General features: G+C 43.5%; 1 protein-coding gene across 9 annotated transcripts in view; it reads left to right on the forward strand.

The window, feature by feature from the left end:
- Window positions 1-19,295, forward strand: part of ehbp1 (EH domain binding protein 1) — a 214,003-nt gene extending 194,708 nt beyond the window's left edge. For all 9 annotated transcript variants that reach the window (XM_074647439.1, XM_074647444.1, XM_074647434.1 and 6 more), the window contains 3 exons: window positions 2,821-2,894; window positions 17,623-17,737; window positions 18,153-19,295. In XM_074647439.1, coding sequence (XP_074503540.1) covers window positions 2,821-2,894; window positions 17,623-17,737; window positions 18,153-18,243 — 280 coding nt within the window. In that variant the 3' untranslated portion in view covers window positions 18,244-19,295. The remainder of the gene's footprint in view (window positions 1-2,820; window positions 2,895-17,622; window positions 17,738-18,152) is intronic.
- The last annotated feature ends 278 nt before the right edge of the window (window positions 19,296-19,573 follow it).

Genomic DNA, 19,573 nt, shown 5'->3' on the forward strand with positions numbered 1-19,573 from the left:
GAGCGTCAGATCAAACTAGTGGAAGCTCCGCGGGGAGGAGGGAGTGTACTCTCCACTCCATTCAGCCTCTCTGTCTATCCGCTCATTGATTTACATGTGGACGGGATATGAAATCAATAGAAATGTGGCGATCATCACTCTATCGCTAGTCTCTCTGTATGTGGTCAGCGGCGACAGGTGGAGACACACACACACACACACTGCCTTTTTTCCCTTGGTTTGCGTCTGTTGGGGTTTGAAAGTGTGCGAGCGGAGGAGAGATTGAAGTATTCATAATCACATTATATGGTGGGAAAGGGGAGGCTTTTAAAGTGGCCAATTGACAGAAGGGCTGATTATTAGCCCGTTCTGTTCTCTCTCTCTTTGTGGAGGAGAAGAGGAGAAAAGAGGCGCCTGTGAAGGACAAATTCTATTAAGGGAGCGAATAAGCTCATTTTTTAATATGGCTGAAAGAGGAAAGAATTTAATTTGTGCTGCATGCGCACGCGCACGCACACACACACACACACACACACACACACACTCCACATATACTCACACACATGTAGACCACACATGGCATGTCCATAGATACACATTTATTTCATTGTTCTTTGTCCTGCTCTGTTATCCATCACCTCACCTGGTCTTCATACATGTTCTTCTTAGTCCACTAACGCTGCCTTCAAATGAAACCTGTGTTTACAACGTGGGAGGTCGTGTTCACGATATGTTTGGAGTTCAAGTGGTTAAGTCGTGAAGAACACGGCTGCTAAGCAACGACAATATTAACGCTACTGTCGGCATCTAGAAGCCACAGAGGCTAACGAGCTAATGACAGAGGAGAAAGATGAGGCCGTTGGGAACATCAACACTACTCAGACATATTATTAAATTAAGAAGAAAAACAATATACGACTAAAATTTCAATATATTAACTTATTATGCACCGAAAAATGAACTTCCAAGGCCTCCGCCATTTCTGACAACGTCAACAAACATGTCACAACTCGTGACCTCTGAGCTTTCAGAGACTTTCCACTGACGAGGTCGTGAATACGACATGAGGGGGCGTTCATATTGACTCTACTGGTGAACACGGTGAACACGGTGAACACGGTGAACACGGTGAACACTGTGAACACGGTGAACACGGTGAACACTGTGAACACGGTGAACACGGTGAACACTGTGAACACGGTGAACACTGTGAACACGGTGAACACGGTGAACACGGTGAACACGGTGAACACGGTGAACACTGTGAACACGGTGAACACGGTGAACACGGTGAACACTGTGAACACGGTGAACACGGTGAACACGGTGAACACGGTGAACACTGTGAACACGGTGAACACGGTGAACACTGTGAACACGGTGAACACGGTGAACACGGTGAACACTGTGAACACGGTGAACACCACCACATCTGAAGGAACTATGAAACTCATATGATTTTGTCGACTAATCGATTAGTTGATTTAATCGACAGATCTGTGAAGCTGAGTTTCTCAAAAGAGAATCACGCCGGGGGGCATTTTTTTCTTTGAACTATCGTTAGTACTTTCACACAGAACGTAAAAATGACATGGCGAAAAAGCGGCATAATGTTTTTTTCCAGAACAAGGTTGATTTTTCTGAGCTTTCTCACCACAAATAAAGGCATCAACCAATCACGTTGTGCGGAACGGACATATCAAAATAATGTACCTCAGACAGACGCTGCTCCGGGTCAATAGGATCCTGGTTTTGGCCTCTACCTGTAAGAATCTATTTGAACCTTTTATTTAAAAGTGATGCAAAATAGTTTTAATTAGGGCTGTCAATCAATTAAAATAGTTACTAGCGAATAATCACAGATTAATCGCACATGTTGTATCTGTTCTAAATGAACCTTAAAGGGAGATTAGTCCAGTATTTAATCCTCTTATCAACATGGGAGTGGACAAATATGCTGCTTTATGTAAATGTATGTATATATGTATTATTATAAATCAATGATCAACACAAATCAATAACAGATATTGATCCAGAAACCCTCACAGGTACTGCATTTAGCATAAAACAATATGCTCCAATCATAACATGGCAAACTGCAGCCCAACAGGCAACAACAGCTGTCAGTGTGTCAGTGTGCTGACTTGACTATGACTTGCCCCAAACTGCATGTGATGATCATAAAGTGGGCATGTCTGTAAAGGGGAGACTCGTGGGTACCCATAGAACCCATTTACATTCACTGATCTGGAGGTCAGAGGTCAAGGGACCCCTTTGAAAATGGACATCACAGTTTTTCCTCGTCAAAAATTTTGCGCATATTTGGAGCGTTATCTAACCTCCTTCATGACCAGCTAGTCTGACCTGGTTGGTACCGATGGATTCATCAGGTTCTCTAGTTTACTATGATACCAGGATCTTCACTCTAGTTTTAAAACACAACTGTAAAACCTAAAAGAGGAGGCAGCCCTGATGTTCACCACCTTTCTTTTCCCTCTCTTGATATATTCGTTCCTCACACGTGCACCCAGGGCTGTGAGCGCAGTATGAGTATCAGTTATGTGCAGTAGATTAATGCGAAGCCGGAGAAGGTTCAGGCGAGTAGCAGAATCGATGTTTATTGCAGGTTTCTTTAAGTGCTTAATGATTTAGTCATTAACATATTGATGAACTTTGTGTGTGTTTTTCCTGTCTCTCTCTCTCTCTCTCTCTCTCTCTCTCTCTCTCTCTCTCTCTCTCTCTCTCTTTCTCTCTCTCTCTCTCTCTCTCTCTCTCTCTCTCTCTCCTCTCTCTCTCTCTCTCTCTCTCTCTCTCTCTCTCTCTCTTTCTAACTTGCCACAGGGAGAAAGAGCACGATCTGGAGAGACGCTTCGAACTGCTGAACAGAGAGCTGAGAGCCATGCTGGCCATTGAGGGTAAGACACACACACACTCAGTCGGGAGGTGTTGGGGTTTGATATGGTGTCTGCAGGTATCAGGCAGCAGAGGTGTGTCACCTCTCATCTCTGTTTCACTCACTAAATCTGACTTGGAGTGTTTAAATGTCAAACTTTGTGTCTTTAGATGCATTTAAACAACCAAATAATTCCACTTGAATTAAAGAAGAATCACTACTGATTGTAAATGTGAAGCAAAAGAACATCTGGTGATGATTGTGTAGCTGCCAGAGAAGACAGAACGGTTTATTTTCCATCTCCCGGTGTTAAAGAGAACGTAGTCCGTCCTCCTCCACCTGTACGGTTTATTGTCCGGCTGCCGACCGGCCTTCATCAAGATGATTTGAATTCTGCGTCGGCCTCTTGATGAGGATTAAGATGCGAGCTCGCGAGGGGGATTTCACTCCCTGATACTTGATCAATGCTATCTGTTTCCCAGCTAGACCCCGACTAGCCGATGCCTGATTTGAAATGCAGCCACACTGAGAGACGGTGTGTGTGAGGTTAAAAAGAAAAGGTTGCGGTTGCGGTGATATTATTGAAAGCGTGTTAACGTCAGCGCAGCCGGAGGAGCAGCCATTGTGTCGTATCAAAGTTGTCAGGAGGGGCCAGGGAAGTTTAATCCCCTTCGACTGCGTCCCTTCTTTGGCAAAATGAACCTTTTGCCAATCAATGCTAATTGATTTTGCCGTTCGACATTGACCACCAACACCCCCCCCCCTGTTCTCCTCACAGCCTTCGGACACCCATTGTAATTTCACCGGCCACCTGATAAGATACCTGGTCCATAATAAATCAATTGTAATTAGCCAGAAAGGAGGTGGGGGGGGGGGGGGGGGGGGGGGGGGGGGACACGCTGTCTGCGTCCAGGTTGATTCCTTCTGTCTTCACACGGACATTTTAGTTATTTATTTCTATTTATCGAGCTGCAGCGTTTCCACGGCTCCGGTCACACGGGAGGATTTCACTTCTCTGCTTCATTTACTTTGTTTATTGTGCTGAGCTGAAGTGTGTAGTAGTAGCAGTAGTTTGTAATTTAATGTATTGATTCGTGTGCAGAGGCACAAATTTCACTTTTTTTGTCATGATGGTGAACATGAAATACATTTGTATGTAATCCACATGATTATGAACCAGGACGTATAAAGAGCCGTGACCACCGCGTAGGGAGGAGGTCGGGGTGGATGGGTGGGTCAGAGAACACAGGACTTTCACCAGGAGACCTGCGTTCGTGTCCTCGGTGAATCCAGAAGTCAAAGTTGAATTATTCGTCACATAACTTCCGTACTTAAGTAACGGCGCTCCCGGAGTTATTTAAACCCAAACCACCATCTCTTCCTAAACCTAACTAAGTAGTTTGTTGCCTAAAGCTGCGGACACACCAAGCTGACATCAAAGACGAAGGCCACCGGTTGCGTCGCCTCTGTCTCGGCCAAAAAGTTGCACTCAAACACAACGCAAAGACTACAGCCGGCGGCCGACTACCACGTACGTTCTGCTCCTGCGTGAGAGGAAATAACTCTCCACACCAGCAGGCGGCGGTAGTCTGTATTCATCATTCATAAAGGGAAACAGGAAGAGCGAGGACGGCGGATATACAAGCCGTTATGATACGAACAAGAAACAAAGCGGCGTCTGCCGACCATTTTCACACCACTCTCACTCACCACTTAGCTTCTTCCCAGATGTTCATGTCGCTGTGAAAATATCCGTGTGAACCTTCTGTGTTTTTCCTCTTGACTTTACTCGTTGGCTTGCTCTCCTCACTTTCTCTTCTCGTGCACTGATTTGCTTAAGCTGAACAGCCAATCAGAGTGATCCACCTGCTGAGTTTCAGCAGGTGGATCAGCTGTTCCAGCAGCGGAACATATCGTCATTCAGACCCGACAGATCAAAATACAACTCACCAAAACCGTCTCAGTTTGTCTTTCCACCGTCCGTTACCTCTGTTCCAACAATATAGTTTTAAAAAACTCTTAATCCGCAGCATTTGCATTTAATGCACATCCCTGCTAAGTAGTTTTATTTTGAAAAGACTGGAGTGGAAATTGTTGCGTGCGTCACATGTTGCTGGACATTGGAAGTCGTGCTGAGCGTCATGAACACGAATCAAATAGATTACATGTTGTGACTGTGTGTTGCAGCCGTGAGATTCACTGTGTGTGTCTTTCTGTTTGTTTTTCTGTTCTGAGCTGAATTGTTTGTACAAGACTGCTTTTGTCTTTGAGTCTGTAGGTTTCCTCTGTGAGTGCATATTTCTTTATATATGGTGTATGTGTGCGTGTGTGTGTGTGTGTGAGAGCAGAGATAGTGTGTGAGGTGGAGAGGTGGTGTGTGTCGTGTCACCGCGCTCCGCTCTGCCTTCATGTGGACTTGTTGGATTTGCAGCTGACTAACTTATCAGCCCTCCCTGAGGGAGGCACTTAACATTCACAGGCTCTACCTCTCTGTAGCCGCCACAGATAGTCCTCACACACTGTGTGTGTGTGTGTGTGTGTGTGTGTGTGTGTGTGTGTGTGTGTGTGTGTGTGTGTGTGTGTGTGTGTGTGTGTGTGTGTGTGTGTTTGTGAGGATCTGTTGGTCTGCATCTGTGTGTTTACATCTCACAGGTGTGTTTGTGTGTCCACCTGAGTGTCTGTCTTTTTATGTGTGTGTATATTTGTGACCATGTGTGTGTGTGTGTGTGTGTGTGTGTGTGTGTGTGTGTGTGTGTGTGTGTGTGTTGGCCGTCCGTCTCCCCAGCTCTTATTTGGTGCTTGGGCAGGTCCATTGAGCGATGGTCGGGCGTGCGAGTAATTGCTGATTTGGTTGGCCAGTCGATGACACAGAGAGAGAGAGATGCACTGTGAGTCAGAGCAGAGGGGAAAAAAACCCACACACACACACTCAGCTGAGATAAATACATACCTGCAGTGATACACAGGACTCTCCCTCTATCTCTTCCTCTCAGTCACCTCACATACAGAGCTATCAGTCTCCATCACAGTCTGTCCAGGTCAATATACGCTACAGCTAACAGCTAACAATGCTAACAGTTTACCCAGTTAATGCCACTAACGCCACTAATTTCTTTTACGCATTGACGCAATCGATTTTTCGGAGGTTGTAGCGGGTTCAGTTTTAAAGCTAGAGAATCTGATGAATCCATCGGTACCAACCATGTCAGACTAGCTGGTCATGAAGGAGTTAAATAACGCTCTAAACTGTCATGTCCATGTCCAAAGGGGTCTCTTGACCTCTGACCTCCAGATCAGTGAATGTAAATGGGTTCTATGGGTACCCACGAGTCTCCCCTTTACAGACATGCCCACTTTATGATCATCACATGCAGTTTGGGGCAAGTCATAGTCAAGTCAGCACACTGACACACTGACAGCTGTTGTTGCCTGTTGGGCTGCAGTTTGCCATGTTATGATTGGAGCATATTGTTTTATGCTAAATGCAGAACCTGTGAGGGTTTCTGGATCAATATCTGTTATTGATTTGTGTTGTTCATTGATTTATAATAATACATATATACATACATTTACATAAAGCAGCATATTAGTCCACTCCCATGTTGATAAGAGGATTAAATACTGGACTAATCTCCCTTTAAGGTTCATTTAGAACAGATAAAACATGTGTGACTTTCATCAAACATCATGCATTTTAAAGTTAAATGCTTCAATCAGGTGTAAATGAAGAGGCTATAGATCTATGAAGAACTGCGTCCTTCAGTAAACTGTTTTAATCATAAACATGTTGGTTGTATAGATGTCAACCGCGGGCCGTTCCAAGCCGTCCTAGAGCTGGTCACGGCGCACCACTACGGAGGAAATACGCTAGGCGAGGGCACGCCAGCATCTAGAGTTCCCACGAGGGGATCTTCCTACACTGAGCGGCCGTCCCTGAATGCGGCACATTAATCGTTTGATGTTCTTGTTTTCATAATCTTTTGAAGCCAGAATTTAAATTTAAATTTTATTGATTGCGCAGCTCTAGTGTAAATATTTAGGATTTAGATTGGAGCTAAAAACAGGAGATGTTCTAAGTTAACTGTGTTTAGCTGCTCGGCCCCGTCTCTGCTGGACGCTTCAGACCGGAACAGAGAAAGTTTGAGTCATGACGTTTCATTCTACATCTGTACTGCTGACTAGAGCTGCGTGACACTCAGACACATGAGAGGGAGGAGGAGAGGATGAGAGGAGGAGAGGATGGGAGGATGAGAGGACGAGAGGACGAGAAGATGAGAGGATGGGAGGATGGGATGAGAGGAAGAGAGGAAGAAAGTGCTTTGAGGTGGGGAGAGGAGTCAGGAGGAGAGGACTCCTCTGAAATCAACTCTGAAGCTGATATTCTGCTAAAGAACAAATTCTTCAAAACTTTTCTTAGATTATTTTTTTTATGACTTAGAAGATCTTAACAGTCATTTTTGGTGTCGTGATGAAACACATTTCAAACACTTCCAGAAGTCACAGAGAGGAAACGTAGAGGGAAAGACTTCAGAGGAGGAGACGCAGGAGCAGAGAGGAGGTTAGAACATTTCATTATTGCTAAACGGAGAGAATACTCTTTATAAAGTTAGTTTACATCTCAACCATCAGCTGATGGAGATATTATACTATATTAACTGAAATAAAGGTTTAAAGGCAGGTCCAGAAATAGGTACAATGTTAATAAAGAGAAAATATTAACAGAAATACAGTAATAGGATGCATATCACATTAACACCAGAGAGGTCTGGTCATTGGTGGCCCTATTTCCTGGCGGTACTTATCCGTAGTCAGTGTATTACGAACAGTAGATGATGGTCGGCACGCACACCTAAAGAAAGGCCCGCCTAAAGAAATCTCTGGCAGTTGAAGTTTACACTATATTATTAATATTTTCAGTCCTTAACCTCGCCAGCTATACAGTATATGTTATCTATGCTCTCGCCAAAGCAACCAGACTCCATTGAAAAAACACTACCTTCACCTCCCAGAACACGGAGTAGCTGGTCTACCGCTGCCTCGAACGATTAGTTTATAAGACAAACAAACTAATCAATCGAGGCAGCGGTAGACCAGCAACCCCCGTGTTCTGGGAGGTGAAATTAGAGGTTTTTGTCTGATGAAGTTACACGATTGGCCGGCCGAGTGTTGGAGTTCCCTCATTAGCCGTTTAGCCATTAACAGTCCTTTTCCACAAAACCAGGACCAAGCTGTCAAACTAGGCGATCGAGCTCTAAAATGAAAGCAGATTCAACATCGCCTATTTCTCTCTTTAAATGTGTTCAGAAGTAGATTTTAGTGGATCGTTTAGACGGAATAACAGAAAGTTTACGAGCAGGTCGCCATGTTGAAAACCAGGGACCAATCAGGTGCTTTCAATGAGAGGTTACGTCACCGCTTCAACGGCCAGTTGAGTGGAGCAGAGCGTCCTCTAGTGTCCTCGCCGGTCCTGGTGGACATGTACCGCTGGATTTAACATTACAGACATGAACACTGACTATTAGTGGAACAGTTCAGCCACAAACTCACAGACTGACCGAACACGGTCCAGAGTCTTTTTTCAATGGAGTCTGGTGGCTTTGGCGAGAGGAGGATACAACGGCTTCAGTTCACCGTCAGAAAGGGGCTGTCTGACGGCAAGATAAACCGGGGAAAATATTGTAAATATAGTTAACACTTAAACTGATATTGATGTTTTTAGGTGTCTGAAATCTGTTTTGCTGCTGCCCCCCAGTCCACTGCAGTATATTACTTTGCTCCTGTGCTGGTGCTCCTGTCTGTTTCTCTAAACGGTGGGCGTACCGACCGTCATCTACTGTAGGTAAAACACTGACTATGGATCAGTACCTCACTTCAAAACATCTGAACTATCCCTTTAAAGTCTCTGAGCATTACAGTCAGGAGAAAAGGAAAGGTGATGTTTCTCCAACGTTGTGATATTAAAAGAAGTTTCCTGAGTTTGATTAGATGTGCAGCGGTTGCAGATTAAAGCGGTTGTGGACGGGTGGAGGCCGTTAGGCCGGCGTTGATGTTGTTTATGAGCGTGCTCAGTGATAACCACCTCCTCCTCCCTTGTACCTCCTTGGTGTGATGCCAGGCAGGAAAATGCCATCTGTATGCCACACTCTCATCTCCCTGCCACAAAATTGATCCACTATGCCCTCTTTATCTGCTTACCGATTCACACCTATGTATGCACACACACACATAACTGTGTCTTGGCTCCCTCCGAGGGCCTGTGTGTGTGTGTGTGTGTGTGTGTGTGTGTGTGTGTGTGTGTGTGTGTGTGTGTGTGTGTGTGTGTGTGTGTGTGTGTGTGTGTGTGTGTGTGTGTGTGTGTGTGTGTGTGTGTGTGTGTGTGTGTGTGTGTGTGTGTGTGTGTGTGTGTGTGTGTGTGTGTGTGTGTGTGTGTGTGTGTGTGTGTGTGCGTGCGTGCGTGCGTGCGTGCGTGCGTGCGTGCGTGCGTGTGCAGGTGTGTGTGTGTTTTAAAGTGGACGCCCTCTCGCCATCTAAAAGGGATTTATGCATAGCCGGGTCTCCGAGTTTTTCCTGTTACGGTTTGATATGATAAGCTTTTTTATATGTTTAAAATCAATATGTAATCCTATGCAGGAGCTTATCCCTCTCCACACCCCCGACACACACACAAACACACACACACACACACATTTGTAAATCTATTTGGGCTTTGTAACACATCGGGGCGGCGCGCTACAGACCCTGATTGATTAGGTGCACTGTGGAATCCTATCACATGGGCGACTTTTGATGATGTCGCCAACTCTTTCAGGGCTGCTAGTTGACTGGAACCGCCGATAACGAGCGGCTTCGTTCCACGAGTTGTCAGACTTCAGTTTTTTGGGGGAAATTTAGGAAAATAATTTTTGATTTAATTGCAGTTTGTGCTGCTTCGTTCAGGGGACACAGAAACCGGAGATAAAGTACTTTAAGTGTTGCTGTTCTCATCACTCCCCCCAGAAGAAGTGCCTCCTGTAGTGGAGCTAACATCACATTATATGCTGGTTATTGTAACATCTGGTGGAACAGATGTGGGTTTTGTTTTACATTCATGCTTCAGTTTAAAAAGTTATACATGGTTTCCTGCTCGCTCAGTGTCTCATGAACTAACTTCAGTTTTCATATTGAATCAGTTTGTGAGTCAGAGGAAGGTGGATAACCATGATAGTCACATCAACAAGAGAATACTTCAGATTCAAGGTTGATGGTGTAGTTAAAGGTGGAGTTTTGCAAGCTGCCATTGGCGCTATTGACGGTAGCTTGGCTATTTAAAATCAACGGGTTTGTACAGGAAGAAAGTACCAGGTACAACATTCCTTCTGCTAATGGAAACGCAAAAACAACCGTTCTAATGACGTGTAACGAACTGAACTGAACTGCTTGATGGAAACACGGCTTTAGCATGGATGTATGAAGAGAACTGGATCCAGCGTTGGAGGCTCCCGTTCATTCCTATGAGAGCTTCTCAGTAGAGCATGAAGCCTAAATGGCTCGACTGCCAAGAGATAAAGTACCCGGACATTCCGTTGATCTTCCTCATCCATCGGGCCCATAGAGCAGGCGCAGTAGCGTTTCCTTTAACTCCTCCTCCTCCCAGCCCTCGCTCCATCCTCGCTCTACCAACTGAGCTATCGGGGAGCCCCTTAAACCAGGACTATTAGAGTGTTCGTACTGGGGACTTGATTCACCTCAAAATAAATGATCTGCTGAGCTACAGACGTCTCTTTCCCCAATTGAAGTCTATGGGAAAAAGTATTTTTGGGCCCTATGGCATCACGGACATGGAAGTTGTAGTACCGCCGTTTGGCCACTACGAAAATGTGCTTCAAAGCCCGGCGCTCTTCCTGGGGGCTTGCAGGCCTATAGAAGGAGACTCGGTCACGCGTCATCAACGCGTCAGATCTTTGGGGTACAACACATGCGCTGTAAAGTCTGGTCTGCACTCGCCAAAATTGAGCCAATCGCAACGCACGACCGCAGCTCCAGTTACACTGCGCATGTGTCATACCCCAAGACCCAGCCTCCTTCAATAGGCCTTGGGGGCTTGGGCTTTAGTCCCTGACTTCCTGCCTGTTGCCTCGGCTCCGAGCTTCAGTTCCTACTGAAGACATACATCTTTGAAATCAGGTCACAGATATTTCTTTAAACAGTTGAGCTCTGTAGTTTATAGCAAATGTTACTCAACAGGAATAAATAATGTTTTTTGGGGACTATTTTCAGCAGCTACTTTTTGCAGATTTGGTGCACGAGTGAGTATTAGTGTCAGCAGGACGGTGTATTGAGGCGTATTGAGTCAAAAGTGCCCGTGTTCATTGTCGTCAGTGCAACAGTTTGGAGACGATATATCAGAGTTTGAAAACACAGACAATACTTGAACAATCAAATAATCAATCTTTAATTCAGTTCTGGATTAGATAAATACAAGTTGATCTGTTCTTCTAGGTTTGTAACACTTTTGCCTTTAATCAAAAAGTGATTCACCCTGTGACGTAGCAGAAGATCAGACCTCCCGGTTGCTGCTGAGATAGTTCGTATTTACCCGCCCATCGACTTTCTTCTTCTCTGGTGACACTCTTTTGTCTCTTGACTCCACTTGGACTTCGGCCAAAAGCAGCTTCTGGAGGCCTTTTACCCCAGAACAGGAGGTAGAGAGAGCAGAGAGACGAGAACAGGAGGTAGAGAGAGCAGAGAGACGAGAACAGGAGGTAGAGAGAGCAGAGAGACGAGAACAGGAGGTAGAGAGAGCAGAGAGACGAGAACAGGAGGTAGAGGGAGCAGAGAGACGAGAACAGGAGGTAGAGGGAGCAGAGAGACGAGAACAGGAGGTAGAGAGAGCAGAGAGACGAGAACAGGAGGTAGAGAGAGCAGAGAGACGAGAACAGGAGGTAGAGAGAGCAGAGAGACGAGAACAGGAGGTAGAGAGAGCAGAGAGACGAGAACAGGAGGTAGAGAGAGCAGAGAGACGAGAACAGGAGGTAGAGAGAGCAGAGAGACGAGAACAGGAGGTAGAGAGAGCAGAGAGACGAGAACAGGAGGTAGAGGGAGCAGAGAGACGAGAACAGGAGGTAGAGAGAGCAGAGAGACGAGAACAGGAGGTAGAGAGAGCAGAGAGACGAGAACAGGAGGTAGAGGGAGCAGAGAGACGAGAACAGGAGGTAGAGGGAGCAGAGAGACGAGAACAGGAGGTAGAGAGAGCAGAGAGACGAGAACAGGAGGTAGAGAGAGCAGAGAGACGAGAGGAAGAGAGAAATGAGTCCGGAGAACGTCGTCTGTCAGCGTATGAAGCTGAGGATCGAACTCTGTGATGTCACATCGTTGTGAGTGTGAGAGACAGGAGACGAGAGAGAGACGGATAAATGGACGTGAGACGGCCTCGCCTCGCTTTGAGAGAACGGAGCTTTGGACCAGTTTGAATAAATGTAGCGTGGCAGAGAGCGGGGGGGGGAATGGGGGGGGTTCATGGGGATTTGAACCAGTGCATTCTTGTGTGCCTTGTGCAGACTCACATGGTTACCGTTGGCGTGCACGGCGAGGGTTATCTGAATACGCACCCACCGTGTGAGTCTCTCCAAGTCTTTAACCTCTCTCTCTCTCTCTCTCTCTCTCTCTCTCTCTGATGGGGGGGGGGTCTCTGAGTGGCTGCAGGGTGTTTTGTTTGTTCCTGGGTGTCTGGTTACCCAGCCTGCCCTGCTCTGGTGTTGCCTGGTCACGTCTCTCATCGGCTCTCCTTATTGTTTACCTTCCTAATGAGGGGGGCGGGACTCTGCGGCGTGTGATTGACAGCCATGTGCTCGCCCCCTCTCCCCACCACCACCACCACCACCCCCCCTGGACCAGGACTTTGGCTTCTTGGCTGAGATGAGCTGTGAAGGAGCTCAGGAGGGTTTTTACATACCTCTCTGTGTTTTTGTGGGAAGTTCCCCCCCCCTCTGAACCCTCCTCCTCCTCCTCCTCCTCCTCCTGTGGGCCGGCCTTGCCGAGAGACAGAGAGGATTGTGGGAAAAGAGTGTGTGGCGGATATGGAGACACACATTCCTGTCTCACAATTACCTAAAGATGATGACTCATCTGGATCTTCAGGATCCTGAATTAACCTCAGATCATATTAAAAAAAAGGGAAACGCTCTTCCGATGCAGGCCGGGACGTATCTGACATAATTATTATTATGATTATTATAAAGTATTTGTGGACTCCCCAACAAAGCCTGAGGAGCTTCCCTGAGAGAAAGAAAGAAAGAAAGAAAGAAGGAGGGAGGGAGGGAAGAGGAAGAGAGGAACCAAATATTGGGACTGTGTTCATTTCGCTCTGTGGTCGACTTCAAAGGGACGAACGGAGCCAATGAAGAGAGAGAGAGCAGAACCTTTCAGGACAAACACACTGGGCCCAGCGTGACACACACACACACACACACACACACACACACACACACACAGCCTGACTGCCGCAATTTGACTCAATGAGGAGGGGGGGGATATTTATTTTTAATAAAGCCACACTTATTTTGGGAGTGACATTTTACAACATTCCTTTTATTCTCCAATCAATAGGCGGTTAAATATTGATAGAGGGGTGAACAGGAGTTTGTCTCCGCTGGGTTTGAATTCTCTCTTTTTTTATTTTAATATGAAACGATGGAGGGTTTCTGAGGGGGTTGGGACACGTTCTCACACTGAGCCGGAGACTTTTCCTTTAGCTGTCGGACAGCGAGGACAAATCTGCAGAGAGAGACGTAGGACTGCAACTAACCGTTGTTTTACGTTGTTAATTAATCTGATACTGATTTTCTTAAAGGTCCCATATTGTAAAAAGTGAGATTTTCATAGTATTTATATTATAAAGCAGGTTTAAGTGCTGTATAAATACTGTGAAAGTATTGAAAGGCTCAATCCACAGAGAAATACACACAGCCCGTATTCATAAACTCTGCTTTTGAAACAAGCCGTCAGGATTTCTGTTCATTATTGATGTCACAAATCTACAATATTTAGACCATTTCACAGTTTTGAACGTAAACATTCTAAATGTGTCCCAGTTTAAATCCTGTGCAGTGTATTTGAATGACATCAGCTGACAGGAAGTAACCAATCGTTGCCTGGCAACGCAATTCCGTTGAAATGCGCTAAAATGGAGCGTTTCAGACACAGAGGGTAAATACAGGCATATTCAGGCAGACAGTATGAGGGAAATAAAGGGTTTTATGAAGACTAAAGCATGTTAACACATTCTGGTAGAAACATAAAATACAGGTATGAACCTGACAATGAGCTGATATGGGACCTTTAATTAATTGATCAGCTGTTTGGGTCGATAAAATGTCAGAAAATTCCAAGATGACGTCCTCATCTGTCTTGTTTTGTCCACAACTCAAAAGATGTTCAGTTTACCGTCACAGAGGAGGAAATAAAAGCACAAAATATTCACATTTAAGAAGCTGGAATCAGAGAATTTTCAGTCTGCCTGAATATACCTGTATTTACCTTTCTGTCTGAAACGCTCCGTTTTAGCGCATTTCAATGGAATTGCGTCGCTAGGCAACAGCTCGGGTCCATGTTTACTTCCTGTCAGCTGATGTCGTTCACACACACTGCAACAGGAAATAAACTGGGACACATTTAGAATGTTTACGTTTAAAACTGTAAAATGGTCTAAATATTGTAGATTTGTGACATCACAAATGCACAGAAATCCTGACGGCTTGTTTCAAACGCACAGTTTCTCAATACGGGCTGTGTGTATTTCTCTGTGGATTGAGCGTTTCACAGTATTTATATAGCACTTTAATCTGCTTTATAATAAAAAAAAGACGTTAAAATCTGACTTCTTACAATACGGGACCTTTAAAATGACGCTGTCTGTGCAGCAACATGCACTTTGTATTTAATGGATATACTAGTCGTCCTACGTGGTGAAAGTAGAAGCTGGTTGGTTGTTTAAATTGTACAAAGAGCAGGTAAACAGACTGATTGTTGTTCAGATGGAGCTCTGATCAGTGTGGGGGGGTGAGAGGAGGGTGAGGTCTGGGGGGGGTGAGGCTGAATGTGGAGCCGAGGGCGCCGGCGGATATTTGAGCCCCGGGGGGAGCGAGCGCTCTCCCGTGGGCAGCCCCCCTCCCCTCCAGGGAGAGGCTGAGGGGATTTGGATCGGGGTCCCACCTGGACCCTGTGGGGCCCTGTGGGGCCCCTTCCTGCAAAGACCCCGGAGGACTGAGAGTCACCTGTTTGTTTGTTTATCCAGCGGAGGAACCAACAGAGAGGCCGGGATGTTAGATGTTTCTATTTATTTAAATGTTTCTATTTATTTAGATGTTTCTATTTATTTAGATGTTTCTGTTTATTTAGATGTTTCTATTTATTTAGATGTTTCTGTTTATTTAGATGTTTCTATTTATTTAAATGTTTCTATTTATTTAAATGTTTCTATTTATTTAGATGTTTCTATTTATTTAGATGTTTCTGTTTATTTAGATGTTTCTGTTTATTTAGATGTTTCTATTTATTTAGATGTTTCTATTTATTTAGATGTTTCTATTTATTTAAATGTTTCTATTTATTTAGATGTTTTTATTTATTTAGATGTTTCTATTTATTTAGATGTTTCTATTATTTAGATGTTTCTATTATTTAGATGTTTCTATTTATTTAGATGTTTCTATTATTTAGATGTTTCTATTTATTTAGATGTTTCTATTATTTAAATGTTTCTATTATTTAGATGTTTCTATTTATTTAGATGTTTCTATTATTTAGATGTTTCTATTTATTTAGATGTTTCTATTTATTTAGATGTTTCTATTATTTAGATGTTTCTACTTATTTAGATGTTTCTATTATTTAAATGTTTCTATTTATTTAGATGTTTCTATTATTTAGATGTTTCTATTATTTAGATGTTTCTATTTATTTAGATGTTTCTACTTATTTAGATGTTTCTATTTAGATGTTTCTATTATTTAAATGTTTCTATTTATTTAGATGTTTGAGTTTATTTAGATGTTTCTATTTATTTAGATGTTTCTATTATTTAGATGTTTCTATTTATTTAGATGTTTCTATTTAAATGTTTCTATTTATTTAGATGTTTGAATTTATTTAGATGTTTCTATTATTTAAATGTTTCTATTTATTTAGATGTTTCTATTATTTAGATGTTTCTATTATTTAGATGTTTCTACTTATTTAGATGTTTCTATTATTTAAATGTTTCTATTTATTTAGATGTTTCTATTATTTAGATGTTTCTATTATTTAGATGTTTCTACTTATTTAAATGTTTCTATTTATTTAGATGTTTCTATTATTTAGATGTTTCTATTATTTAGATGTTTCTATTATTTAAATGTTTCTATTTATTTAGATGTTTCTATTATTTAGATGTTTCTATTATTTAGATGTTTCTATTATTTAAATGTTTCTATTTATTTAGATGTTTCTGTTATTTAAATGTTTCTATTTATTTAGATGTTTCTATTATTTAGATGTTTCTATTTATTTAGATGTTTCTATTATTTAGATGTTTCTATTTATTTAGATGTTTCTATTATTTAAATGTTTCTATTTATTTAGATGTTTCTGTGAAGCATTTTTTAATCTTAAACTGTAGAAACATGAAGTCACTCGATCTTTATCCAAGATGATTTTATGAAACTTTAACCTCGAAGCTTTAAAGGGGCTGTATGTAAGTCTTTACACATACTGTATATCTGTGGCGTTTGTGTTGGAGTCTGAGTAGTGGTGGTGGGGGGGGCTGGTCGTTTGTTGGCGTTAGCGGACTCCATTTTTAACCGAATGTTAGATATAGTTGCACGCCGTTAGGCCCGTAAGCGGAGCTGAAATTAAAAACACGCATGACGTCACAATTGTTGAATTTTCCAGAAAGACAATGTCCCCATTCTTCACATTAAAGCCGTCTACAGGCTGAGAGAGGAAACCCAGGAAGTCAGAGAAGGTCTCATTGTTTAGGTGAAGTTATAACCTGTTCACACACTGACAATAAAAACGATTAAAACACGTTTCTACGTGTAAAAACTAACATACAGTCCCTTTAAATGTTTCAAATGTTTTTGGCTAAAATAGAAACCAACAGAGCCGTTGTGTTCACCAGAGCGGTCACTTTTAATACATGATAGATGATGAAATAATTTTTAAAAACACTCATCTGTGTTTGTGATATTCAGATTGAAGTCTTTATAGAAGCAGCGTTTTCCCGTGAGAACGTGATTCCTCAAATATCTGTGTGTGTGCAGATTAACACGACAATACAAACAACGATATCCTTCAAGTGTGTTTGCTCGGGTCAACACATCATCACTGCACACACATACACACACACAACCTGACGGAGTGTGTTTACACATCGTATCTACACACTCTGGTCTCCGTCTCCTCACAGTCCAGCAGGTTAGTGAGAAGACCGTCATGTTGAAGCTCATGTTAGAGCTGATGAAGAGCTGATGAAGAGTTGGAAGCAGGTGACGTTACGTCCAAAGTGTTTGATTAGAGGAGCGTCTCTATTCCTGGAGGCTCTGAGGTCACCATGTGTACAGATGTTGTTTAACGTTCATGTTGAGCTGTGAGGTAGTTCATCAGTCTGCTCTGTCCTTCCTGGCAGGACAAAGATATAAAACGTTTCATCCGTGTGACAAAGTGTGTTTTAGAATAAAACGTCCTCAGCGTCTCCTGTCCTGACGGAGTTTGTCTCTCTGGTTTCGTTGCAGACTGGCAGAAGACAGAGGCCCAGAAGAGACGAGAGCAGCTGCTGCTGGATGAGCTGGTCATACTGGTCAACAAACGGGACGCGCTGGTCCGGGACCTGGACGCCCAGGAGAAAGAGTAAGTTACCCACAATCCTCCAACACCAGACACACGAGTCACAGTCATAAAGTCTGGCTGATGTCCAACCTCCCGTGGCGAGTCGGTGCGTAGCGTTACATTTCCAGCGGTCCCCCGGAAACCGTAGAAGTAGTGAAAACACAGTGCGTTCCAGCCTGCAGTAGCACAACTGCACGGCCGTGATCCCGTCCAGATTGGCGGCACTGTCGACCGCCGACAGGATGCCCAGGAGGGTGAAAGGTCACCGCTCGGTCTCCGGCGCTACAGGCCACTCAACAGGCGGCACGGAGACGGTTGCTGTGACACCGACTGTGTTACCTGTGTGTGTGTGTGTGTGTGTGTTTACCCCTCTCCTCCTCCTCCTCCTCCCCGCTTCCCCCGACGCATCTGACCTTTTGACCTTTGCCCTCCGCAGGGCCGAGGAGGAGGACGAGCACCTGGAGAGGACGCTGGAGCAGAACAAAGGAAAGATGGCCAAGAAAGAGGAGAAGTGTGTCCTTCAATGATTGTTATTTCAGATTAAAAAAAACACAACCAACAAATGTAGCCGATAAAGAAATGTATCACTGTTATTATTATTATGATTATAATTATTATTATGATTTGATAGAGGCTCTCCTAGACGGTTATCTGATGTGGTTGTTGTTTTGGTCCAGAGACCGGGCAGAACTCCGAGGCCCTGCGATGCCTTTGACTTTATACTGACTCTACGTGTCCTTCTTCTATACCATATTTTTATTTGAATTCTCCTTTTGGTTCCCAGGAACGGTACTTTCTATATGTAATATAAATGTGTGTGAGAGGAGAGCGGTGCAAACCCTGTGTGATATTTGCATGATGCAGCAGCAGCAGCCTCCTCCTCTGTCTGAATGTGGAGAGCAGTCGGGTCGAGGTACAGCACAACTGGGTTTACTGGGGGGCGGGGGGGTTTATCTTCTCATCATGTTGAGACGCTCAGTTGGACTTTTAAAAGGAAAAAATAATATCAGTCTTTTCAAGCTACTTCATTACTTGACTGTAATTCATTTTAGAGTTTTTACTTGTAAAATATCTTAAAGGGGGTCGGGGGGGGGGGGGGGGCATTCATAAATCTTAACTTTCCTATATTGCTTTTTTTTATTGTCTTGGCTTGAAAGCAGTTTACCAAAAGAAAGATTCATGTTTAAACTCATGTTGTATATTTTCATCACCGATAGCTTCCAAAAAAATCCTTTTTGTTTCATGTTGTCAGGATTCATGCAGTCGAACACAAAAAAATATATATATTATTATTATTTATTGCTGTTTGTCCTTTTTAAGCTGCTTCTTGTGAGTGAACCTACCATCATGTCTCATGTGCGTTTTGGTTTTTTTTGCTCAACATCTTTTTTGGTTTCTATTTATTGTATTCTGAAGAAGAGACATTCTGCTTCCACGTGCATCACTTCTAGAGCTCCAACATCTGGTGCAGATGTTTGTCCTTTTTACGTGTTGGAACATTTATCTGTTTATTTATTCCAGTGTCATAACCTCGAGTCTTCAATAATAATAAAGTCCTTATGATTTCATACTCCACCAAGCCACCGTGTGGCCTGTTCTTAAACCTGCTGCAGGTGTTTACTTTACATTTTAATATTTCAACGTTGAATTTTAATTTCTTTTATTTATAGAATTAAGCTTCTAAAACTTCCATTTTCCCTCCACATGATCCTGATTCCGGATTTTTCCTCTTTCTTTCTTTTCACAGAACTTATTGAAATGCGTGCACGCCCCCGCGCACATAAGTGGCCCTATCACTGCATCCAGCAGCGCGCGGTGCGTTTAGTAACGCGCATTATTCACCGCTCTGTTCTGATT

This window comes from Sebastes fasciatus, chromosome 9 (genome assembly GCF_043250625.1).
Source record: "Sebastes fasciatus isolate fSebFas1 chromosome 9, fSebFas1.pri, whole genome shotgun sequence".
NCBI lineage: Eukaryota > Metazoa > Chordata > Actinopteri > Perciformes > Sebastidae > Sebastes > Sebastes fasciatus.